This window comes from Talpa occidentalis, unplaced genomic scaffold (assembly GCF_014898055.3).
Source record: "Talpa occidentalis isolate TD23 unplaced genomic scaffold, MPIMG_talOcc4v2.1 talOcc4.6, whole genome shotgun sequence".
In the NCBI taxonomy this organism is placed as follows: Eukaryota; Metazoa; Chordata; class Mammalia; order Eulipotyphla; family Talpidae; genus Talpa; species Talpa occidentalis.
The window spans coordinates 2,387,848-2,412,354 of NW_023604972.1; the positions used below are offsets into that span (position 1 = coordinate 2,387,848).

General features: G+C 62.1%; 1 protein-coding gene across 2 annotated transcripts in view; it reads left to right on the top strand.

Moving 5' to 3' along the window:
* Window positions 1–23,776, top strand: part of CRMP1 (collapsin response mediator protein 1) — a 41,309-nt gene extending 17,533 nt beyond the window's left edge. For both annotated transcript variants that reach the window (XM_037530127.1, XM_037530128.1), the window contains exons 2-14: window positions 4,148–4,236; window positions 7,306–7,490; window positions 9,532–9,696; window positions 11,621–11,682; window positions 11,918–11,998; window positions 13,543–13,611; window positions 14,265–14,385; window positions 15,125–15,281; window positions 16,355–16,496; window positions 17,026–17,196; window positions 20,102–20,281; window positions 21,357–21,522; window positions 22,772–23,776. In XM_037530127.1, the coding sequence (XP_037386024.1) occupies window positions 4,148–4,236; window positions 7,306–7,490; window positions 9,532–9,696; window positions 11,621–11,682; window positions 11,918–11,998; window positions 13,543–13,611; window positions 14,265–14,385; window positions 15,125–15,281; window positions 16,355–16,496; window positions 17,026–17,196; window positions 20,102–20,281; window positions 21,357–21,522; window positions 22,772–22,863 (1,680 nt within the window). In that variant the 3' untranslated portion in view covers window positions 22,864–23,776. The remainder of the gene's footprint in view (window positions 1–4,147; window positions 4,237–7,305; window positions 7,491–9,531; window positions 9,697–11,620; window positions 11,683–11,917; window positions 11,999–13,542; window positions 13,612–14,264; window positions 14,386–15,124; window positions 15,282–16,354; window positions 16,497–17,025; window positions 17,197–20,101; window positions 20,282–21,356; window positions 21,523–22,771) is intronic.
* The last annotated feature ends 731 nt before the right edge of the window (window positions 23,777–24,507 follow it).

Consider the following 24,507-nt stretch of genomic DNA (forward strand, 5'->3'; position numbering starts at 1 on the left):
ATTTTTATTTTAAATGGGTGACTTTGTTACATTTTTTTTTAAATGTGTGTGCGACGCCCTCTCTGGCGTGAGCTTTCACACCCACACCCCCTGCGTGAGTGAGCCGGGAGCCCTGGCTGCCGGGCCTCGGCCGTAGACCTTGCTTCTTTGTAAATTGCTTCTGATTGTGGAGAGGCGTGGACTCGAGTATGACAGTGTTTAAAACTGTGGCGGACCCAGCGTTGATGGACAGGACACTAGGAAACCCAGGACCTAAGCGATGGCCTCGTTCGCGCCGGGGCAGGAGAGGTCGCCTGACTCTGAGTCCCTTCCAGCCAGGCCGGAGCAGACCTCCCAGAGCGCGAACCGTTCGGCAAGCAGGCACGGGGCATCACGCCCCTAAACCACGTCTCCTGAGGTGTCTCCTGGGAGAAGCCTCCTCGTCAGGTGTTTCCACAAAAAGAAAGGACCTAAATTTGGAAGAGGCGTGAATTCAACGCTGAGACTGTGCGTCGGCAGAGCCAGGCGTCTGAGAACCCCGGCCTGGAAATGTCTTGCTTCTGTTTAACCCAGAATTTTCTGAACTCGGTATCCCTGGGGATCCTTCTTGGGGACAACATCCACTGAAGCCCCTCCGAGCTAGGGTTGCAAAGAACGTGGCTTTGAAAACGCCAACTAAAATGCAAAAGCATTAGTAATTTAAGACAGAGAACGAGGACGTCCTGTCAGCTCTGCCTTATCATGGACTTTATTTCTGATTCACGTCCTGGCCCCGAGGACCCAGGGGCCCCATGGTAGCTGAGGCCCCGTGGTCCCATGGTAGCTGCACCCCGTGTCTTGTCATCGGGGAGGGGCTTGAACACACATGCCCCCTGGGGTTCCAGGAAGAGCAGAGTGGGGGGCGCTGCTCTGGCACCAGTGCGTTAACCACCACCTTTCAGGCTGATTTGAGAAACCCTATTGAGTGTGACAGGCAGGGGCCACCTGCGGCGGCGGGGTGGGTGCTCCCAGACAGAGCACCAGCTGCTCATGACTCATCCCTGCTCTCTGGTGTCGGGAACAGGGGGGCGTCTCCCCTGCTCTGTAGTAAAGCCCTGGCCTCCTGGTCCCGGAGCGTCCCCCGGGCTCAGTGGTCCCTCGTGGAGACACTCAAATCGTGCCGGCTTCTCTCCGAGGGACAGGCTGGGGTGCCTGGGAGTGACCAGAGGGGAAGCCCCTCGCGCCAGAAACCCTCCTGCTGGGGCACAGGACAAGCTGTCTCACCGCTCTCGCTGGGCTCAGCGCTCCTTGGCTCACGGCTGGGATGCTTTCTCTTCAACCTCACCCATTCATCCTTTAAGAACCAGTTCAGGAATCCATCCATCCACCCCCCTGCACCCCCCACCCCGGCACTGACCCAAGCACCCTCCTATCCCATCCACCCACCCGTCCATACACCCACCCAGCGGGCCAAGGCTGTGCCCATGGCACTGGAGAGGCAGACTTGAAGGAAACGGAGGACACCTCGGCCCCCACGAGCTGGCCATCTCGTCAGGACAGCAGCGGGGCCGCCTCCCGGTGGTGCCCACTTCAGCATGCGTGTGCTTGCTCCCAGGGAGTCGTGCCCACACACCTGGTGGGGGCCCCTGGGCTTGAGTCCAGTGGGCGAGCCCTTTAGACAAATAGGAAATCCGTAATGTGGCAGGAGGGCGGTGACGAGGGCCCTGCGAGGGGCCGGCGCGGGGCTGCGGTGGAGCAGGCTGTGGTGTTGCAGACAGGGCGGCCCGAGGAAGCGACATTGAACACTGACCAGACGCGAGCGCGTGTGAGCTCTGGGATTCCAGGAGCGCAGGGCTCGCTGGCCTTGGCTTTCGCTCTGACGGAAGAACCGACGAGGGCTCTGTGCAGCCGGCTGCTCGCGGTTCTGCTCAGCTCCCGAGTCCTCGGCTGCGTCAGACCCGTCCCCGGGGGCTCACACAGCCTCCTCTGCCTCCCCCTCCAGGGCGACGTGGGGGGATTGAGACCACCGGAGGTGCGTTCCCTACAGGTCCTTAGAGGGTCCTGGCCAGCTAGAGCCTGGCCACTCATGGCCTTTGGATTTCCATGGCCACTCCCTGACCCCCCTCCTCACCCCAGTTCCCGGGGTCCCCTAGCACGTGCAGTATCCGCCCCAAGTCCTTGTCTCAGGTGCTGCTTTCAGGGGCACCGATCCCGGCAAGACCCTGCCCCAGAGTGGTTGCCCGAACCCTTCTTGTCTGGTGGCTAGGACAGAAGCTGCTTCATCCACAGCCGGGAAAGGAAACGGTTCGTCGCCGTGCACGGGGCAGCAGGGGCAGCCCCCACGGAGCACAGAGTGGCGGGCAGCAGTGAGGACCCGCGTGCGCCGTGAGCACGCCCGGCAGCTGCGGGGAGCAGTTTGTCGTATGTATCAGGGATCAAAAACAAGGCTTATGCTGTTTGATCCAGTTAGGCTTTTGAGAAGCCTGCTTGTCTCACTCGACAAATAATCCAGAATAAGGGAAAACTCGGCGCCGAGACGCTCCTCGCAGGCCTAGGCGTGGCGCGAGCGTGGGCCGGAGTGGCAGCCGTGCACCGGGCGTCCGGAGGAGAGCGGCTTCCGTGACCGTGGACGCTGTGCGGCTGTGCCGGCGCTGGTGAAAGGAGGGCGGTGTCCCTTTTGGCTCTAAGCGCTCCCTGAGTCCTTCGGGCTGAGGGCTCGTCTCCCGTCCCCTGTGCCGTGGCTCCCCTGCCTTCTCCCCAATTTCTCGTTTCCCGCCTGCCTGCGCCCCCGCCACCCTGGCAGCCCCTTTGCAGGGCAGCCCCTGCTCCTCTTGGGCCCCAGGACGCCCGGTTCCTGGCCCTCGCTCCGTGGCCCCCCGAGCACGTTGCAGCTCTGTCCCTGCATCTTCCCGCTGCTCCTCGGGGCCCAGCCAGGGCCTGGTCTAGGTTCAGAGGACAGAACGGGCCGGGGCGCGCGGCCAGCCAGGGAGGGCCAGCTCCATATCCCGTGTCTCCTCTGCTCATGGACGCGGTCACCCCAGCAGCAGAAGACCAGAAGACCCCGGAAGGGGCAGGTCATCCTCTCCCTCGGCCCTCCGGAGGGAGGACCCTCTGCTGTGCGCAGCCCGCCTCCCGGGCAGTCCTGCCGGGGCTGGTGCCGGGAGCCCTTTTTGCGCTCGTGGGGCGGCCAGCCAGTGTCCGAGGGCGCGCTGATGAGTGAGCGGGTTCCGATCACAGCTCCGGAGAAGAGTGGCGAGGATGGAGAAAAACGCCAGCGTGTCAGATGGGGAGTAGGGTGTTTTTTAGTCTTTTCACTGTCTCTTTAAATGCCTCTCAATGGAGTGTTATTGCAGTCAGCAACGCCTGAAGGATCCCTGCTCTGCAAGTGACCCAGTTCCTTCAGCAAATGAATGACGTTAAAAATGGGGGAGAAGGAACTGGGGCAGACTGCAGCGCTCTGAGCAGACGCACGCGGGCTGTGCTGCTGATTCAAACACGTCCACCACGGAAGGCGGCGGAGACCGTCAGAGACAGACGAGCTGATTATTCATTTTTTTAAAATTTATTTATGTATGCAGACAAGAACCGGGGTGCAGGCCAGAGGTGTGGGGGCTGAGAGGATTCACCAGAGACAGAGTGGGGAGCAGAGCAGGCGGATCCACTGAAACCCACTGCTGAGGGGAGCAGCGGGCGAGACAGGAGAGGTCTGCTGCCCCGTGTGGGTCACCTCCCTGGCCGGGGATCGAACTCGTGCTGCAGTAGCTGTAGAGAGCTTCATAGATTGTGTCTTAACCTCCTGCGCCGCCAGGGAGACCCCGACAAGCTGATTATTAACTGATACGAAGGACTTGGCGGAACTGGGCTTGTTGGGATAATGAATGGAGCTGATGTCTCTTTGAAGAACTTGCAGCTGGATATATGCTGACGTATCGCAGGGAAGCGATTGTCCAGATCAGAGTTTTAAAATGGCAGGAAAAGCAAAAGTGTTTGGGGTTCGGGGGGAACGGGTGATACAAGAGTGGTGATATAGCAAAGCTTTTGAATCTGCGTGACGGATATCAGGGGGCTTTTTAAAAATGCCATTTGCTTCCTTTTGAAAATGTTTGAATAATTTTCTGTTGAAAGTTAAAAAGAAAAAACCAATTTCCCGGCTTTCCCCAGTGACACGAAGTCTGTGCTTGGCTTTCAGAGTGACCGCCTCCTCATCAAAGGTGGACGCATCATCAACGATGACCAGTCCTTCTACGCCGACGTCTACCTGGAGGATGGACTTATAAAGTGGGTTGAACCGACAGAGCTCTCCAGGCGCCGGTGTCCGGGGGCCCCGGGGGAGGCGAGGCCGGCGCTGGGCGCAGATGCATGAGCTGTGGCCCGGCTGTGGGGTAGCTGGGCCACTGTGAATATGGGGCTAGAGAGATGTGGGGAGGCTCCAACTGTGGGTGTAGAAGGGCGGGGAGAGGACCCGTGTTTCTTGAGCACCCCTCTTCCTGCGCCTGGCGCCCTACTCCCCAGCTGGGAAAATATTGAGGCCAAATTTTGAAGAAAGCAACCTGGGGATCCTGACTGGGGAGCGCGGAGTTGATGTAGAGTGAACTCTGCTCCCCGGTGGTGCCGGAGCTGGAGCGTGGGCCGAGCAGGCAGCCTCTCGCCGGGACCTGGACAGTTGGGGGTGACGGTGACTTAAGCGAGAAGCCACTGTCTCTGCGCTGGGTCTGTTGCTTCGTCTCCCAAACTGCAGCTGGCGCCAGGCGCCCCAAGTTCAGGGTCCCTGCTGCTATTGGACCATGTCTGGGGAGACTCGTGTAAGTTCCATTTCCTGTACGGCCTCCGGCCGCGCCGCAGATTCCCTGCACAGAGCAGCCGCACGGGTGTGATGCGCACGCTGGTGGCAGGCACACACGTGGGTCCCTGTTCCGCTGCTCCGGGGCCACGGGGCCACAGAGCTGGCTGCACCGCGCACAGGGGCTGGGCAAGACCCAGGTTTGGACCTGGAGCCACAACTCCTTTGTCTGCCCGGGGATTCTGGAGTTAGCGAGAAGGGCCAGTGGCGAGGGAGCGGTGTTTGTCTCCCAAAGGAATTGGCTCTTCAAGAAAAGCTTCCCTGCACCTTCTCCCGGCTTGCCCCGCGCAGCCCCGCTTCAGGCGGCTCCGCAGCCAGCATCTCCGTCCCAGGCTGAAACGGGGCCGCGCAGTCCCCCCGCCTGGCTGACGAGGTCTCGCTGCTCCTCCGGAAGGGAGGCAGGGAGGTCCCTGGGCCTGGTGGGCAGACCCCGGTGTGACTTCAGGCGACTGTGCTTGTACCTGCCCTGGCCCCTGGGTGTCTTGGGCAGGGCCCCGCGCAGCTCTCAGACCCAGTGTCCTGTTCGGCAGAAGGTGACATTCCCTCCTCCTGCTTGGGCTGTGGCAGGAGACAGAGGGGGCTTGTGAGACCCTCAGCCCCTCAGAGTAGGTCCCACGCGAAGGTTCTTCTGGAGCCCCCACAGCCACTGCTCACAGCCGCATCATCCATGGGGCCGGGCTCGTGGCCGTCCATCCCGCCCATGTCCATGCTGCCATGTCCATCCTGCCCGTGTCCATCCTGCCCGTGTCCATCCTGTGTCCGTCCCGCCATGTCCATCCCATATCCATCCCACTCACGTCCATCCCACCATGTCCATCCCACCGTGTCCATCCTGTCATGTCCATCCCGTCATGTCCACCCTGAGCCGTCTTGAGCCATTTTAAACATCTCCTGTCTCCTCTGAAGGCTCGTTGTGAGGATTGACTGATCATCCTGCTTGCTGGGAGCCTCCTGCTGAATGTTTCCTTCACCTCCCGACACCCACCAAGATGTTTGGGGGTGGAAAGGGTGGGCTGGGCAAGGCGGGGTTCTGTGCATGCAGTGGACTCGGAGGGATGGGACCAACCACCTGAAGCCCCAGCCCCCGCCATGTGGTCTTGGTGGGGGTCGGGGGTGCAGGGGCCAGTAGTGTCTCCAAGGGCTCCCTGCCTTCCTGGCCCTGTACTTCTCCTGGGCTTGTTTCTGGTTCTGGGGTGGCCCCAGCTCGATGGGAGAGCTGCAGGTAGAACCCCCTCCCCTCTGCACCCCCACCTGCTTGCCTGGCCCCGGAGCCAGCAGAGCCGGGGACTCTGGGGCAGTGTCAGCCAAGCTCCCAGTGCTGCCGTTTATGGGACTTGGAAGAATTGTGACAGCGGCCTAGTCCCAAGTTCAGGACAAAGGGATTGTCTGAATAAACTGCTGCTGGTCAGGCCCTGTGGCCTCCACCAGGCCCTGGCCTTGATGGCTCTCGTGTCCTTGCTGGTCCAGCTGAGCCTGGCCCCCATCCTGGCTCTGCTCTGACCGGTGAGCCAGCCCCACAGCGGGCCGGGCTTGGGGTGCTCCGCCTCCTCGCGCCCCTTCCCCACTCTGGAATCTTCCCACCTTCCGGAGGAAGCTGGCGGACACCCAGCGGGCTAGGGGCAGAGAGAGGGTCAGCTCACTCACTCAGCCTCGGCCGCCCCCGGCATGCTGGCCCCGTGGCTGGTGTGACGCTGTCAGCAGCTTTGTCTGGTGGATTTGAGAGGCCAAGTTCCCAGACCAGGCTGCGTGATTGGCCAAAATGAGAACCCGGGGCCCGTCTCTGCCAATTCTCCAGGGTCCCTGGGGCTCCACTGTGGCTCTGGAGGCTGGAAGTCCAAGTCTCGGTGTTGGTGGGTGGGTTTCCCCTGAGCCCTCTGCGCCCAGCGTGCCCTTGCAGGCCCCTCGGGGACTCTGTGAGCGGGAGTGTGTCCCCGTGGGAGCTACTGTCCTCTTCTCATCAGGATGCCCACCTGATTGTTCTAGCTAATCACCCCATCTCCGGCAGTTACGTTCCGAGACGCCAGGGGGCTTCTGCAGGTGGATTGGGGGCAGACTTCAGCTGTGGCAGGGTCGGCCCTCGAAGCCGACTGAGCTGGGGACTGCCGCTGTGTCTCGCTGCGGCCACTCTCCTTTGAGTCCCTGAGGCGGTTGCCAAGTGTGTACGAGGCGCTCTGGGGGCCAGGCTGTGGGGAAGCCGGGCCACTGATGGAGTCCTGGGCGCCCCTCTGTAGGCCCACCTTGCACCTGCCCGCCCCCCCACAAGCCTCCCCGGACCGCCAGGTGGCGATGCTGGCCCTCCTGTGCCCGCCCGCGTGGGGCTAGATCATGGCACCTGCCTGGTGCTTCCCTCCCCCTTCGGCCGCGGGCCCCTAGGGCCCTGCCCGGGCCTCTGGGCGCACTGCACCTGCACCGGTGCGGACACTTAGCCGAGGAAGTGACCTTGCCTGGGTGACTGTTGTTTTATTTGACTTTTAAGAACCAAAGGCCTCTCTGTCACTTGTCTCCAGACAAATAGGGGAGAACCTCATCGTTCCCGGCGGAGTGAAGACCATCGAGGCCAACGGGCGGATGGTTATCCCCGGAGGCATCGATGTCAACACATACCTGCAGAAGCCCTCCCAGGGCATGACCGCGGCCGACGACTTCTTCCAGGGCACCAGGGCGGCCCTGGCAGGCGGGACCACCATGATCAGTGAGTGGCACCCCTGCCTTGGGGCCGGGCACCCACCCCGGGTGTGGCACCGAACGTCCCACTCACTGCCCCACCCCTAAGGCAATGCTGAGGAGGCAGTAACGTGCCGCTGCTGTGCCCAGAGCGACTCTAAGGCAAAGTAGACACTAACAACAGAAATCACCTCAGTGTGCATTGAAATGAGGAAACAAGCACATCTTGGCTGTTGCCGCTTAGGGCACGATTGCAGTCAGCCTTTAGACATTTGGAAACCTTGAACTGATTCAGAGAAGAGAATTAAGGGCAGAGTGGAGCGGACGGTGGGCGCGCGGTGCGTAGCGGTGGGTTTGGTTCCGAGAACAGCTCGGAGGCTGTTTCCTCAAGGCTGAGTGTCCCAGAGGGGCGTGGGGCTGCGGCCGCCTGCACGGCTGTGCCATCACCATGGCTGCAGTGTCACCAGGCAGTGGGGATTTGGGGGGGGGGCGTGTGGCCAACAACAGCTTGCGTATTCAGCGGTGGTGTGCACAGGCGGCCCCTGGGCTTGGGGGTCGCAGTGCTGCTGTCTACCTTTGTGGCGACATACGCATCACAGGCACATGAGGGTCAGCCAGGGCGGCCTCACCTGAGGACACTTCTCCCAGTGTCCCCATCGGTGACGATGCTGACTGTGTAGGGAGACACAGCAGAAGTCCCGAGCATGGTGTGCAGGAGATTAGGCTTTTGGAGCCCTTGACAGAGTCGTTATTGTGACAGGTGGGTAAGTAGAGGCTCAGAGAGGTGAAGTAACTTGGCCGAGGTTGCACAGCAGAGGAGTGGTCGTGTTGGTCAGTGTGCTGCTGCAACGCTGCGTAACAAAGCATCCCCACACTTCAAATGACGTTGGCTTTTCGTATTCGCGGGTCTGTGGGAGTAGGGGCAGGCCCGGGTGACTGCTTAGGCTGTGTGTGGATTCACTTGGGATCAGGATCCCAATTCTCGAACAAGTGCCCGCCTTGGCCCCCTTCCTGGTGGACAGCAGAAGTGTGAGAAGGGTCAGGGACAAGTTTCCGCTCCTCTCACACCTCATGTCTTCACGCTGACCTTCACCCCTTCTCTTGACCAAAGCAGGTCATCTGGCCAAGTCCAAAGCCCCGGGATCTCCCTCCGGAGATCAGGGTGAGGGAAGAGGGAGCTGGGGACCATAATGCCACCCTCCACAGTGCTCTCTGGGCTGTTGGGCTCCCTCTGCTGCCTTTTGCAGCCTGATTGGCTTTTATTAGCAGCTGCTTTTGCTTAGATTCCATTTTAGTGAGTGGTTTTCAGTAAAGAGCAGTTGATTTTAAATGCTCTTTCAACTGGTGGACTTGCCACATTTGGGTGACTTGTTTTCTGATGGTTGTGGTAATGATGGTGGCAGCGTTGACGGTGCAGGTGGGAACAGATGAAAAAGAAGGGTGATGATGTTGATTTTGATGATGGTGGTAAAAATGGTGATGATGGTGGTGTGATGATGGTGGTGGTGATGATGATAATGGTGATGATGATGGTGAAGATGGTGATAATGGTTATGATGGGGGTGGTGGTGGTGATGATGGTAGTGATGGTGATGATGATGGTGAAGATGGTGACGATGGTTGTGATGGGGGTGGTGGTGATGATGGTGAGGGTGTTGATAATGGTTGTGATGGGGGCGATGGTGATGATGATGGTGAAGATGGTGATGATGTGTTATGTTGGGAGTGATGGTGATGATGATGGTGATGATGATGGTGAAGATGGTGACGATGGTTATGTTGGGTGTGGTGGTGATGATGGTGGGGGGGTGATAATGGTTATGTTGGGGGTGATGGTGATGATGATGGTGAAGATGGTGATGATGGTTGTGATGTGGGTGGTGGTGATGATGGTGGCAGTGATGATGGTGAAGATGGTGATGATGGTTGTGATGTGGGTGGTGGTGGTGATGATGGTGGGGGTGGTGATTATGGTGACAGTGATGATGATGAAGATGGCACTGAAGCGGCTACTAAGGAACGCTTGGGTCCTAAGCATCCTGGAACATGACACATATTTTCTGTCCCAGTTGACCACGTTGTCCCTGAACCTGGGTCCAGCCTGCTGACGTCCTTTGAGAAATGGCATGAAGCAGCTGACACCAAATCCTGCTGCGATTACTCCCTACATGTGGACATCACGAGCTGGTACGATGGCGTCCGGGAGGAGCTGGAGGTGCTGGTGCAGGACAAAGGTCAGTGAGAGCTCCAGAGTGGGGCAGAGTTCTGGAATCCCTGGGTCGCTGGCAGATTCGCTCTGTGGTGCTAAAACTCTCCACATCTGCTCCCACCGCCTCCCCAGCCCCCGAGCTGAGCACTGCTGTCCTCTCCTCCTCAGTCCCTGTGGGGGCACCCCCTCGTTCACAGAAGAAACCAGCCTCCTCAGCCTGGCCCGCTAGGCCATGGCTGATCGAGCTCCACTTTTCTCTTTCTGCCTAAACCCCCGTGGCTGCTTGATATCCTGGATCCCATCCCCTGAGGCCTGCATGCCCCCGGGCCTCTGCACATGCTGTTTTCCCCGCCAGAAATGCGTCTTCTACTCTGCATCCCAAAGCCACCCTGCTGCCCTGCATCGTCTGCACTTTGCCCAGTCAGAGCTGCTGTCCCTTCACTATCATTCAGCTGACCCGGGCTCTTTGGGGCGCTTCTTGCCCTGACCCTGGGTTTCGGGGCACGGTGGTCTGGCTGGCTCTTCCAGCAAACCCTGAACTCTGTGAAGAAGGGGATCATTTCTGTATGTCTCCGGACCCCACTCCCCACCCCAGGCCCCCTCTGTGATGCCACCCGGAGCAGCCAGGGCGCCTCCTGCCCCGTCCGCGGCTGCGCCTCCAGGGCGGGTCGTGCTGGCACACGGCAGGCTCTCGGCCAGTGTTCGATGTGTGAGAAATAAATAGGACAAAGGCTTCTGGGGGCCGGTGTGTTTGGGACACGCGCCTTTTTCCTTCTCTTCCTGAGTGTTAACACACACCCGTGGGCAGGGCCGGGAGAAGCCCCGCGGCCCGGAGTCCTGCGGCCGAGCGTCCAGTCCTGCGGCCTCACAGGCGGAGGCCCTGGCGCCGATGCCAGCAGCAGGTGCGGCGGGGCCGGCTTCGGCCCAGTGAAACCTGTGACAGGGATGCGTGTCCCGGCCCCATGCGGTCGACTGCCCTTGCTCATCCGCATCGCTCCCTCTGGCCGGCCCTGGCCCCCGGCTCACCCTGAACCCGCGTCTGTCCTCCAGGCCCCAGGGTGGCCCCTGACAGTGCGTCCTCCATGCACAAGCTGTTTCCAGACCCGCTCGCGCCCCTTTGGCGTCGCTGTGTCAGTTCCCAATCGCTGTGGGCCCCCAGCCCTGGACAAACCCTCTGGGGTCCTGGGTCCCCTGGTGTAAGGTGGCTGCTTCCAAGGTTGTTGGGGGTCGTGGGGGGCTAGGTGCTGGAGAAATAAGAAAATTCTAGAACATAAAGGCATTATGAATGGTTGGCAATCCAGTAGGTATTCAACACATCCTTTAAAACTGGGACCTCCTTGGAAAAAAATTCCTGCTGGTATTTGTGAATTTAGGAGGTTTTGCTCATGTTGGGGTGACCGTGTGTCCTGAGGCCCTGGCTTGGGGTGGAGACACCAGCCCAAAGGTAACGCTTCACCTGTGCCGCATGTCGCTGAGCAGCCCCTGCGCAGGTGCAAGCTGCTGTGCCATGTCAGGGGACTCACCTGTGCCATTCAGATGTGACGTAACACAAGGCTCTAAATTTGAATTACTTCGATTACAAATAAGACCAAGTCTTCTTCTTATCTCTGTAAACCACTTTTTCCTCAATTTCCTAAAAATACTGTTTGCCTTTGCTGTTTTTGCTTCTTTGCTTTTATTTTGTTCTTTTTTTTTAAACATGAGATGGATTCAGTAACCCACACAAGCCGCGAGCGTCGCTTTATGGATTATTATTCGGCGGCTCCGCGCGCGCGGGCAGGAGATGACGGCTGGCGGCGGCCCTGACGGGCAGTTCCGCTCCGGCCACACCCCAGGCCGGGCAGGTGCCCCGCGTGGGTCCCGAGGGGTCACTGTCCTGTGTTTCCTGGAAGCACGTGCTTCTTTTTCCTTAAATGCCATTTTCTGTTCTCTTGTTTGTCTTGAAACAGGCGTCAATTCCTTCCAAGTCTACATGGCCTACAAGGACCTCTACCAGATGTCTGATAGCCAGGTGGGTCCCGCGCGCTTGCTGCCCGCCCGCCCGGGCCAGAGGGGCTGGCTTGCCAGCAAGGCAGCCCGGGAAGGACGGCAGGACCCAAGGGTAACCCTGTTCCGGAAGGGCCTGTGGACGCAGCAGCCCCGAGGGCCGGGGGGTTGCTGGTGGGGGTGGGAGTGCTGGCTGTGGGGCTGGCTGTGGGGCTGGCTGTGGGAGCAGAGGTCTTTGACCCTCCCTGTCTCCCCCTCAGCTCTACGAGGCCTTCACCTTCCTCAAGGGGTTGGGAGCTGTGATCTTGGTCCATGCGGAAAACGGAGATTTGATAGCTCAGGTGAGTGGTGTGCGGGCGCCGGGGGCCCCTGAGAGCTGCCGTGATGGGTGAGGGCTCCGAGGAGAGCCCACACGGCCGTGAGGAGCGGGGCTAGGGGCGCAGGGCCCCACCGGCAGCACCCCACTTCTTGGATCTCAGTTTCTGCGCTGCACAGTGGGGGTGACAGTTTCATCTCCAGTGGGTGGGCATCTGGGTGGCTTCAAATCTGGGACTACTGTGGGAAGCCCCCAGAACATTCGTGTCTGGGCCTGGGTTGGATGCGGGTGGTCATCGCCATCGGTGTGGACCAGGAGGTGCCGGCACGCGTGCCAGCGTCACAGCTTTCTCGGCCGCAACACACCTGCTCCCCCTTGGGACCGGCCCCAGCTCCCGGGCTATTCTGCTGCCGGCGCCGTCCTGCTCTCTCTTGCCTCCTTTGCTGCACCGCGGGGCCTTCAGAGGGGGCGGAAATAACCCGCTTGCGCAGCCCACGACCTTTAACCCACCCCGGACCCCGGGCTTGTGGGAACGCGCCTCCTCCCACGATGTCGCCTTCGCCCTCCCCCCTCGCTCCGCCCGTCCCTGCTTCCTCCGGGCAGGAAGAGCAGCTCAGGCCTGGGCCAGCCGCGCGGCACCTCCGTGTGGACGGCGTGGAGAGCGGAACCCCTCTCCAGCTGTTTGACCTTGGGGTGACGTCCAGCTCAGGCTCCTGCCACGAGCTCGCGCTGAATGGCCGGCGCCGCGCAGCTGAGACCGGGGTTTCTCCTCATGGTTGACGGGCCCGGGGCTCCGCGCGGAGACGCGTCCCGGGTGGCAATAAAGGCTCCACGCGAGTTAAAGTTAGCGGCAGCCCAGCTGTCATCTGGGCGAGGCACAAATTAAAAAACATTTTTTTTGAGAAATGAAAGTGTTGGCAGGGCAGGAAGGGGCGGGCGCCTGCGAGCCTGGGCCACGAGCTCGGGGAGCCATTTCAGGGCTGGGGAGAGGCCGGGAGGGTTTCCGGAGAAGCAGCGGCTGGGAGAGGAGACGGTCGGGAGGCTCCAGCTGCCTGAGAGGGCCGGCCCGGGGCGGCTCCCCCCCACCTGGGGTGGGGACGCGGGAGGCAGACTCTGCTGTCCCGTCGTGTAGACGACAAGACGAGGCCGGAGAGCGTGGCCGCCTGCCCGGAGCCCCGGGGTGATGACCCGAGCTGGACGCCGGGCCCGGGGCTCTTGAGTCCCTCAGCCGTTCACACCAGGCGTCCCCTTCTTCGTCCCTCTGGCCCTGCAGCCTGGGCTTGGGGAGGAGTGAGAGGTGGGGGGTCCTGGAGACCCATTTCCTGTCCCCAGGCTCCCTGTCCCTGTGCCCGAGGGAGGGAGTGGAGAGCGGGTGTGAGTGTGGACGCAGCGCTGCCAGGGGTGGGGGTGACAGAGGGATGAGGGGACCGGCCCGTTCCTGGCCCACTGTGAGGACTCAGGGGAACCGTCCGCCTCCCGACCTCGGCCGCCCGCCCTGCGCGGCCCCTGGTGAAGGCTCCACCTTGCCCCGACGGCTCAAGCGCTGACGCAGCTGCCCCTGCCTCACAGGAACAGAAGCGGATCCTGGAGATGGGCATCACGGGCCCCGAGGGCCATGCGCTGAGCAGGCCCGAGGAGGTAAGGACCCTTCCTGGTGCGACACCCCTGGGCAGTCACCGTGACAGGACAGCTCAGCTGCGGCCCCCGGCTCCGTCCCGGCACAGCCCGATTGACCCTCCAGCTGGGAGTCCGGGGCTGCAGCCAGAGGAGCCCTGGAAAGGCTCAGTTTCCCTGGGGCCGGGGCATGGCCCAAGGCCCGTGGGCGGTGGGGTGTCCAGGCCGATAGGACCCCTCCGGGGCTTGGTGTGCTTGGTGCCGAGCCTGGAGCCGCAGGCCCCTGACCCGGCACCACAGAGCAGCTGCCCCCACGCTGAGCAGTGACCCTGCGCCCAAGTGTGGGTGGATCCCGCGCGGGAGGGCATGTGCATGCGTGTGCCTGTGTGTGCACACGTGTGTGCCTGCGCCTTTGACACCTGATTCCACCCACTGCCGCCCCCGCGGGGTCCCGAGCAGCTGGCGGAACCCCAGCCCTGCCTTCAGCCCTCCAGCTAGACACGTCCTGACCCCTGTTCTCTCGCTTGGGCCTGCGCCATTCTCCTCCTTTGGGAGAGTGGGTTTCCCTCCTGACCACACTCCCCTGGCGAGATGGGGTGCTGGTGGCGGGCGCCCCAGGAACTTGGGCTGCTGCTGTCTCCCCCTCCCTCCCCTGACCCGTGTCTGCGTGTCCACAGCTGGAGGCCGAGGCCGTGTTCCGGGCCATCACCATCGCCGGCCGCATCAACTGCCCCGTGTACATCACCAAGGTGATGAGCAAGAGCGCGGCCGACATCATCACTCTGGCCAGGAAGAAAGGTGGGCGGCCGGCCTGGCCCCAAGGGGGTGTCCGGCGGGCTCAGGGCCGCCCTGGAGTCCTGTCGGGGGCAGAGGCCCTCTGCCTGGGCAGCCGTCCGGGTCTGGCGTGTCCTACACCCTTCGGAAGGAAAGGGCGGGTGGTGGTGTAGACACGGGGTGTGCACGCCTCACAGGTGTGATTCCTGGGGTGCTGTGGTCAGCTGTGAGTGGGGGAGGCCATGGCAGCCTCAGTCTCCTTGTCTCCTCCTCATTTCCCCAGCGCATGGGTCAAATGAGATGGTGGGTCTCAGGAGGGCCCAGGCGCTCGGCTTCCCTCCCGGGGCTCACACAGCTGTGAGGGCATCCTTGGCCACGGGTCCCTGACCCTGCCTGCCCCCTCCGGGGTCCACCCTGGGGGCTCATCCTAGGCCCTTGTGTGGGGCCGCAGGTGGGCCAGAGTCTCAGCTGTGGGCTGGGAGGGGAAGAGTCTCCGGCGCCAGAGGGCCTGGGGCAGCCCTGCGCGGGGCGCGGATGGCCGGGAGCCGCAGCGCCTCACCGCCGAGCAGCCCGTGAGCTGACGGCCATGTGGTGCTGGCAGAGGCCCGGGCCGTGGCGGCCGGCGCTGTGCCCTCGGCAGGTCTCCATCCCTGCCTGCGGAGCCTCCCTGTCGGGGGGGCCGGTCTCAGCTCTGCCTCTGAGGTGCTCTTGGCGAGCCACAGTCCTCCGGGGACGTCGGCCGTTAACTGCTGTCTGCCCCCAGGCCCCCTCGTGTTCGGCGAGCCCATCGCCGCCAGCCTGGGCACGGATGGCACCCATTACTGGAGCAAGAACTGGGCCAAAGCAGCGGCCTTTGTGACCTCCCCACCTCTGAGCCCGGACCCCACCACCCCGGACTACCTGACCTCTCTGCTGGCCTGGTGAGCGCGGGCCGGGCCTCCAGGTGCCCTTCGGGGCACAGGGTGACAAGGCGGGACTCCGGGGAGCCTGTGCGGGTGCCCTGGGAGCACCTGCTGTTTCTTCTTTTCTTTAAACATTGAGATACAATCCACACACCATACATTTCACCAGGCCCTCGGGGTTATTTTATTTTTTTTGAAATTTATTATATGTATTTATGCACACAAGACCTGGCGTGCAGGCCAGAGGTTCGGGGGGTGAGAGGGCGCCCCAGAGACAGAGCGGGGAGCAGAACAGGCGGATCCACTGAAACCCACTGCTGAGGGGAGCAGCGGAGAGACAGGAGAGGTCTGCTGCGCCCTGTGGGTCAGCTCCCTGGCCGGGGATTGAACTCGTGCTGCCGATAGCTTCACAGTGCTGAGACCCAACCCCTGCGTCACCAGGGAGGCCTCCAGACTCTCAGTTTTTAAGAGAAGAGGTAGAAGGTGGAGGGAGTGGGTGCCGCCAGCATGTGCTGCTGTGTGCTGGGCGGGTGCCGTGTCCAGCGTCACAGCCCCCATGACAGCCTGGATGTGGGGTTCTGCTCTCCAGGCGGCCGAACCAGGCTTTGGAGGCAGCAGGCCTGCTGGCCTGGGGTCAGATTGCATCACACAGGGTGGTCGGGGCTCTAGCGAGGGCCTCACCACCCGAGTGTCTAGCACCTCTGCCCCAGCTCCCTTGGGCACAGACTGAGAGCCCCGTCCTGCAGCACCCGGGGCTCGCAGCCTCCCAGGAGGTGGAGGAGCAGACCCACGGCCCCAGCAGAGCAGGGTAGCCCAGTGCCTCCGCGGTCAGGGGGCCTCTCTTCCAGGGCAGGCAGGGAGGCCGCTGGGACCCTTCCAGCCAACCCTGCACCCTCGCCGACACAGCACTTTCTCCCGATGCCCGCGGCTCCTTCCAACTACAACAGGACGCCAAGGGCCAAAGGGCCTTCCAGCTTCACTCACTAACACCCATGTGTGCCCCACAATCTCTAGGGTTTCCGGGCTCTGAATTGGGGGTTTGCCTTTCAATGAACTCGGGACTGAACCTGCTTTGTTTTCATCCTTGCCAGTGGAGACCTGCAGGTCACGGGCAGCGGCCACTGTCCTTACAGCACTGCCCAGAAGGCCGTGGGCAAGGATAACTTCACTCTGATCCCGGAGGGAGTCAACGGGATCGAGGAGCGCATGACCGTCGTGTGGGACAAGGCGGTGGTAAGGCCGCACCCGTCCCCTGTGGAACATTCTAGAAGCAGCCACCTGGGCCATTGAAGCCAGCACTGCTGGTTCTTAAGTCTCCAGCCTTTCTTGGCGGGGACACCCGTTGCCCCGGAGGATGCAGCTCATGTCCCGGGCCCCCTGCTCCGTGGACGTGACGGTCGCCTGTGCTGAACCGCATTTAGTTCATGTAAAGACAACCCATGTATGGGCGTGTGCTTGTGTGTCCACCACACACATGTGCACGGTGCATGCAGCTGGGGTCGGGGCACAGTGGATCCTTCTTGCCTGGGGCGCCCCCGAGCTCTGGGGCCGAACTGAAACCTCAGGCTTTTACCTGTCCCTCTGGGCCAGGTGTCCCCAGGCTGTGTCCATCCCACCCCTCTGGGCGCTAGATGTCGCTGCTGAGCCCAGCCCTGTGCTGGGGTCCCCGCTTCAGCTGGAGACACAGCCCCGCCCCAGGAAGGACTGCGGCTCAGCCCCCCCCCTCCCCGGGATGCCCCCTCACCGCCGGCTCTTCCTGCAGGCCACTGGCAAGATGGACGAGAACCAGTTTGTGGCCGTCACCAGCACCAACGCGGCCAAGATCTTTAACCTGTACCCCAGAAAGGGGCGGGTGGCCGTGGGCTCGGACGCCGACGTGGTCATCTGGGACCCCGACAAGGCGAAGACCATCTCCGCCAAGAGCCACAAGTCGGTAAGTCCGGGGCGCTGCCCTCCTGGGGGGGTGTGTGTGTCTTGCTTTGGGGTCATTTCAAAGCCTCAGAACAGGTCATCACACCCGCCGCACCCGAGCTGAGGTCGCGCCGGCTCACTCAGATTTCTCCTGCAGCCGAGGACTGAGGTCTGAGCAGCTGCTGCGCCCTTCAGTGCCCCCCCCTTGCCACCCCCTTCTCAGCCACCTGGGGCTGCTCTAGCTCCTCTCATGACTCCAGGCCGCCGCCCCCAGCCCAGACTGGGGACAGTTTAGGGCCACGTTCTTTCTCCAGGTGAATCCTAAAGCCGGGAGGGTCCCATGGCCGGGCAGGGGAGGTGGGGCCTGCAGCTGGGGCGCCCTCTGCCGAGGCCAGGCCTGCCCAGCTGGCGGCAGGGTCCCCCCTCCTACTCTCACGAACCTGCTGGGGGCCGGAGCGGGGAGACCTGCTTCCTCCCCAGGCCGGCTCGCCCCTGTGCCCGGCGGGCAGAGACCTTGGTTCCAGACCTGTCCCCCTCGGGAGGCTCGAAGCCCACACCCCCACTGGGCAGCCTGGGGGGCAGTGAGCACCCAGCACCCCCAGTGTGGGGAGCCTCTTCTCAGCCCGCCGGCAAGACGGCGGTGGGGGGGAAATAAACAGCGCCCAGCCCGGGTGCTCAGGGCATCGTTTAGATACAGAACGCCGGGAGCCGGCTTGAGCCGTGTGCAGACGCGGCGCTCACGGGAGGCCTGGCCTCGCGCTCGGACAAACGTGGACACCGCGCAAGCCCTCTCCCGCCAGTGACCCGCAGTGGCCGCTGGGCGCAGGCCAGGCTCGGGGTCCCCCGCTGGGCGCAGGCCAGGCTCGGGGCTGCCCTACTGGGTGCAGGCCAGGCTCGGGGCTGCCCCGCTGGGTGCAGGCCAGGCTCGGGGTCCCTGGACACAGGCAAGACTTGGGGTTCCCCCCGCTGGGCGCAGACCAGGCTCGGGGCTCCCCCGCTGGGCGCAGGCCAGCCTTGGGGTCGATTGGGCTGGGCAGGCGCCCCCTCGTGGCGGGTGGGGCTGCTGACGCCATGCCCGGGGGTGACGCCAACGGGGTACAGGGCGAGGCTGTCGCGGGGCTGGACGCGGTGGGCTGTCAGCCCGGGCAGGCGCCGACCCTGCGGGACAACAGGCCAGGGCTTCCCCGGGGCGCAGCGCGCTGCAGCGCTTTAAAGAACGCCCCGGACCTGAGCGCCTCGGGCCAGGGGCGCGCTGGGGGGTCTGGGGGAGCGCTGGGCTCAGAGGACCCTCCGGGCGCTGGCTCCAGCGAGGGAGGAGGGAGTCCCGCCTCCCTGACCCATTTTTGCTCTTTTTATTCTTCTGTTTCTATTTATTCCCCCCCCCCACCGGCCGTCCCTTGCCCCCTGACCTTTCTCCCTCCACCCTCTCGCCCCAGGACCCCAGCTGGCCGGCGGGCCCACTGGCTCTCGCTCCCAGGCGCCGGTGCTTGCGGCTGTCTCCACGGCCCGCGGCCCCGAGCTCCCCCGCGGGGCCTTCTCCTCCCCTGGCAGCTGGTCGCGGCCGCTGGCGCCCGGGGCTCCCCCAGCCAGCCCTCTCCGGGGCGCCCTGAGACGCTGCCCCGGGCTGGGCCCTGAGGCCGCAGTGGACACGGCGCGTCATTTGTCAAGTCCGTGCTCTGTGCTTCCCGGGGTGCCCGAGCAGGCGGCTGGGTCGCGTGGTGCTTCCTTGTTTAGTGCCTGCACTTAGAGATTGGCTTCCTTTTAATGTAAGATTTTTGTCCTTTGGAATTTTTTACTTTGTTACTATAGATACAACCTACTTTCTAAATAAAACAAGCAGGTGGCTAGTGGCAGCTGTGTTCACTTTAGGAATAATGAGAGGAATGTGTATTTTTTTTTTAAAGATTATTTATTTATTTGTTTATTTATACAAGCACTGGGCATAGTCAGAAGCGCGGGAGGGTGAGAGAATTCACCAGAGCCAGAGTGGGGAGCAGAGCAGGCAGAAGGACCGAAGGACACTGCTGAGGGGAGCAGCAGGCGGCAGGAGAGGTCTGCGCACCATGAGGGACCCTCCTCCGGTGGCCGGGGAGCAGCCGGGGATCGAACCGGCGCCGCACAGGCTGCGGGCAGCTTCGCAACCCAGCGCTCAACCGCTGCGCCACAGGGGAGGCCCAGGAATGTGTATTTTTAAGGAAATATTTTGTCTTTCAAATTAGTAAAACAACTCAAAAAGAAAGAAAGAAAGAAAGAAAGAGGACCTTAGTGCAGGAGGGGATTTCCTAGATGTGAAATCTTATCTCCTTTGACCCAGTAATTTAAAAAATCTACACGGGCCTCTCCGGTGGCGCAGCGGGTGGAGCGCTGTGCTGTGAAGCTGTCTGCAGCCTCTGCAGCACGAGTTCCATCCCTGGCCGGCTGGGGAGAGGCCCACATGGCACGTCAGACCTCGCCCGCCTCATCCGCTGCTCCCCTCTGCAGTGTCTTCTGTCCATCTGCCTGTTCTCCCCACTCTGTCTCTGGTGAATTCTCTCACCCTCCCGCACCTCTGACCTGTACCCTAGTTCTTGTATAAATAAATAAATCCTTAAGAAAAATAAGGAAATATGTTTTAAAAAAAAACTACAGACACAAAAATGGCCACTAGAGTTTGCACCGTATTGCATAATACCAGGGGTCCCCACTCACAATGCCCCCAGCAATAGTAGTCTGATTATGTAAAACCTCCTGTCCTGAAAGAAGGCCCTACAGTGAGAAGGGTTGGTTATGCAAATGATAGAGCCTATCGTGGAATATTATGCAGCCCCGAAGAAGGTGATTTCAGAGAGCAAAGGCAAAGGAAGTGCTCTGATAGGAGGGGAAGCAGGACCCCTGGTGGGAATAGCTGGGCCTGTGGACTCAGGCTCAGCCCTGCTCTTGCCCTGCAGGCTGTGGAGTACAACATCTTTGAAGGCATGGAGTGCCACGGCTCCCCGCTGGTGGTCATCAGCCAGGGCAAGATCGTCTTTGAGGATGGCAACATCAACGTCAACAAGGGCATGGGCCGCTTCATCCCCAGGAAGCCCTTCCCCGAACACCTCTACCAGCGCGTCAGGATCCGGAACAAGGTGTGCGGGCGCCGGCTGTCGTGGGCAGTGTCCCGGGCAGTGTCCCAGCCACGCCAGCCGCTCTCTTTATGTGTCAGATGAACTGTGACACTGCCCTGCCTCTGTCTTGGGGTGGGAGTGAGAACCGGGCTACACCATGGGGTCCCAGGGCTTGGCCAACTGTAAGAGGGTGTGCACATGTTGGGTGGGCTGCACGTGCTGGGGTCACGGTGACCTTGCCACTCCCAGGTGCATGTCTTGTATCACCCCCAGCCCGTATTTGAGGGGTCATGACTCTTTCCTGCAGACAGAACCCCGGTGCTTGTGCAGTTAGGGCTTCACACCGTCGCAGTGCAGGGGGGGCTCAGAACCTGTCTTGTGCTGTGGGTCAGAGTGATCCCCCTGGCACCCAGAGCACAGTGGGGTGCAGACAGGCTCCCTTCTTCTGCCCTCTCTCCTCCCTCCCCCTTCCATTGCATCATGGTTCCCTCTTTCCTTGAAGAGTCTTAGTCCCTGAAGCTTCTCTCTGCACGTGGGCCCCCCGCACCTGTCCTGGGGCAGATGCCCCCCCTTCACCTCTGAGCTCACCTGCCGAGCAGCAGGGGTTCCAGTAGGCACACAGCCCCTACCGCCCACCCCTGTGACATTCAGCGTCTCTCCCTCCTGGCTTCTCTCCTGGGGCGCCCCCCACCCCGAGGGACTGAGCACCACCTTGGCCCCACCCTCCCCTGCTCACCCCGTCTACGCCCCAATCTCCTCCAGCTGCTGGCTTCAGAGGTGGCCCACTCACTCCCCTCCCCTCCTCTCTCTGGAATCATCCAAACCAGCTACCCGCCCCCAAACCCTTGTCTCCCATCAGCTTCTGCGAGACCCAAGCTCAGCCCTGTTACGTCCCAGACTCGCTAGGGCTTGGGAGGGGTGAGGGGCTTGGCAGGGGAGGCATTTCGTGCCTGGGGTGGCTTTGGGATCCAGCCCCCTGGAACCCTGTGCGTGTGCGCGTGTGTGTGTACGTGTGTATGTGAGTCCCACAGAGACGTCCACCCCCCTGGGGGCCAGTGTGGGGTCTTGCCGGCCGGTCACCACCGCCTCTGTTTAGGTCCACGGACTGCAAGGCGTGCCGAGGGGCATGTACGACGGCCCGGTGTACGAGGTGCCAGCCACACCCAAATATGCAACTCCTGCTCCTTCAGCCAAATCCTCACCTTCCAAACACCAGCCTCCACCCATCAGAAACCTCCACCAGTCCAACTTCAGCTTGTCGGGTGAGCGCAGTGGGCCCCCCTGCTCTTGCCCCAGCGGTCGCCCTCTGAAGCAGCCCGAAGCCTCAGGCACCCGATGAGGAAGCCGAGAGGCCCCTCGGGAGACCCTCCCTCCAGGGGCCGGCCTCCTGGCGGGGGGCTCGGGCAGAGGGGCTGCTCCACGCTGCGGCACTGCGTGGAGATGCCTGTACCCGGCCGAGGGCCAGCCTGGGTGGGGCACGTTCACCCCTGGCCAGCGGGGAGGGAGGCATGCATGTGGCGGGGCGGAGGCCTGGCCCTCCTGCCGGGCCCTCCTGCCTGGCCTTCCTACCTGGCCCTCCTGCCTGGCCCTCCTGCCTGGCCCTCCTACCTGGCCCTCCTGCCAGGCCCTCCTGCCTGGCCCTCCCGCCGGGCCGGTGCTGTGCTGCAGGCACCTAGTAGCGCACGCGTCCCTCCCTTGTGCTCAGCGGCCGTGCGTGCGGGCTGGTGTTATTCCTATTCCTGTAAGGAGGAAGTTCAGTGCCACAACACAACACAGGCCGCGGTGCTCAACAAAGGTGTGGGCCCCCACAGCAGCCAACCCGGCCCCTCACTCCCCACCGCCCCGACGCCTGTCTGCACTTCCACTAGGCGGCCGCACGGGGGTGGCCACGCGCACGCTGGCGAGGTTGACCCGCTCCGGGCCGTGCTAACTGCTAGGAGAGCTGCGGGATTGCTTGCTGGGTGCAGGCCTCCGCCTCTCCGGGGTCGGAAAGGGCCTGGTACTAAATAGTTTAGGCTTCGTGAACCAGGTGGCAAAAGCCAGAGCGTTTCAATAGGCATTTAACATGCAGCGCCGCGGGCGCTGGCCCTGTGCAGCGGGACTGAAGGGCGCTGGCAGAAGGCGGGCCGTGCTTAGCAGAAGAGGCCGGGGCAGAGGAAGCGAGAAGACAAGAATGCATTTGAGCCTGGTACATTTGGGCTTCATAGACCGGATTGCCCATTCAGGGGCACCTGTCTCAGCAGTTACGCACTGGGGGACACAAGTGGGGTCCCCAGTGCAGTCCATTTCGCCCCACGAGCTCCGTGGAAGAGCTCCAGGCACGCCAGGCCTGAGCAGCCTTTGTGCACAGGGCTCTCCGGCGTGAGCCAGGCATCCGGATGGTCTGGGAAGGCCTGTGCAAGGCGACTGTAGACGTGGCGGGGGCGCGGGGGAGCGCCTGGCCCTCAGGGCCAGAGGGTAGAACTGGCGTCCACAGGCCTGTGCCCAAGTGACCACCTCTGTCTCTTCCAGGTGCTCAAATAGATGACAACAACCCCCGGCGCACCGGCCACCGCATCGTGGCGCCCCCTGGCGGCCGCTCCAACATCACCAGCCTGGGGTGAAGGCGCCGGGCCCAGCTGGATGCCCGACTGGGGGATGCCGTCCATTCCTTCCCCGTGGTGTTTTGAGCCCGCAGTTTTCTTTGGTACTGACGGAGGGGAAAATCGAATGATGTTCTTTCCTTTCTCTGTGTAGGAAGAAGTGGTTCTAGTGTGGTGTGTTTGCTTGGAAATTCCTCGCCCCGCAGTTGTGTGTTCATGCGAAGCCGTCTCCGAGCACGGTGTCGCGTCCCCTCCTTAGTGAGCACAGGTTCTAGCAGCGTCTTGTACCGTCCCCCGCTCTGCCTCACTGGCTCCGCGATTCTCCGAGTGGTTCCTTTGCCCCCTCGTAGCTGTTTAGGGTAGTTGATGCATGTTATAAATTATGTATGCAAGTCTGAGTGCGTCCGACGAGACTCCTCCGAGGACTGATGGAGACACGATGGAGACCTCCAGCCCTTGGCCGGTTCCAGAAAGCTCCACCCGGGGATGTTTCCTCTTGCCCCACCCGAGTCTACACTGGAAACACCTGCCCCTCGCCATCCTCCCCGAGGCCTGGGAATGCCCAGGGAGGCAGGAGCCGCCCGCTCGCCGAGCAGCACCCCGTGCCCGCGTCGGGAACCCCGGGCTCCGTGGCTCCCGCACCTCGCCATGACGTCTTCGGTCTGTGTGTGTCCTCCCAGCAGCCCTGGACTTCAGGCCAAGCCAGCGTCGTGCGCGGAGCGGGGCCTCCGATCCCCATTTGGGCTGTGGTGGGGGCGGGGGCTCCCCCAGTTGCCGACTCCTGGTCCCTCCGAGGCGGTTGACGGGGCAGTCAGATTTTTAAAGTTTTGTACAAAGTTTTCCTTTGTAATCACCCCCATTTTTACTTAACAACTGACTTATCGTGGCTCTTATTTCTGAACTCAAAGCTTGTGAAAAAATAAAAGAAACAACTCACTGGCTGGCTGGAGTGTTTTCAATTAAGCAGTGGCCCCCGGTTGCCTGCAGATGGTAGCTAGTAACCTTAATAACTGGCGGGGTGCTTGTTTCTGAAGGACACCTGCTTTATAGACCGTGGGGGGCTAGAGGTGGGGGGAGGGCGTGTTAGGCCTCGGGCCCTGAGGCCAGGGAGGGAAAGAGGCTGGCGCCGCCAGGTGGGGATTATGGTGATGATGATGGCGCAGGTGCCCGGGCCGAGAGGGAGGAACGGGCTGGTTCCCGCTTCATGAGCCCTAGAGGGGCTCTAACTCGAAGGCCACGCAGAGAGAGGCAGGACCAGGAGCCCACCCAGTTGGGCCGAGAGCGCCAGGTTCCTTGCTGTGACCTGCCAGGCAGGGCGGCCCTGCAGGGTCCACCATCTCCTTGTGGCTTTCGTGACACCCCCCGCCCCATCTCTCTTGAGGTCCAAAGAAGTGAGACCTCAGGGCTTTATGGACTTTCCCAAAACATGGCTGATGCTGAGAAAGGTCAAGAATGGAGGGCAAGTGGGCCTCCCTCATGGCGCAGAGGTTAAAGACAGCGCTGCCAAGCTATTGCCAGCCTCCAGCACAAGTTCGATCCCCAGCGCAACCCACAGGGTGCAGACCTCTCCTGTCTCCCCACTGCTGCTCCCCTCAGCAGTGTACTTCAGTAGATCTACCTGTTCTGCTCCCCACTCTGTCTCTGGTGACTCCTCCTACCCCTGCA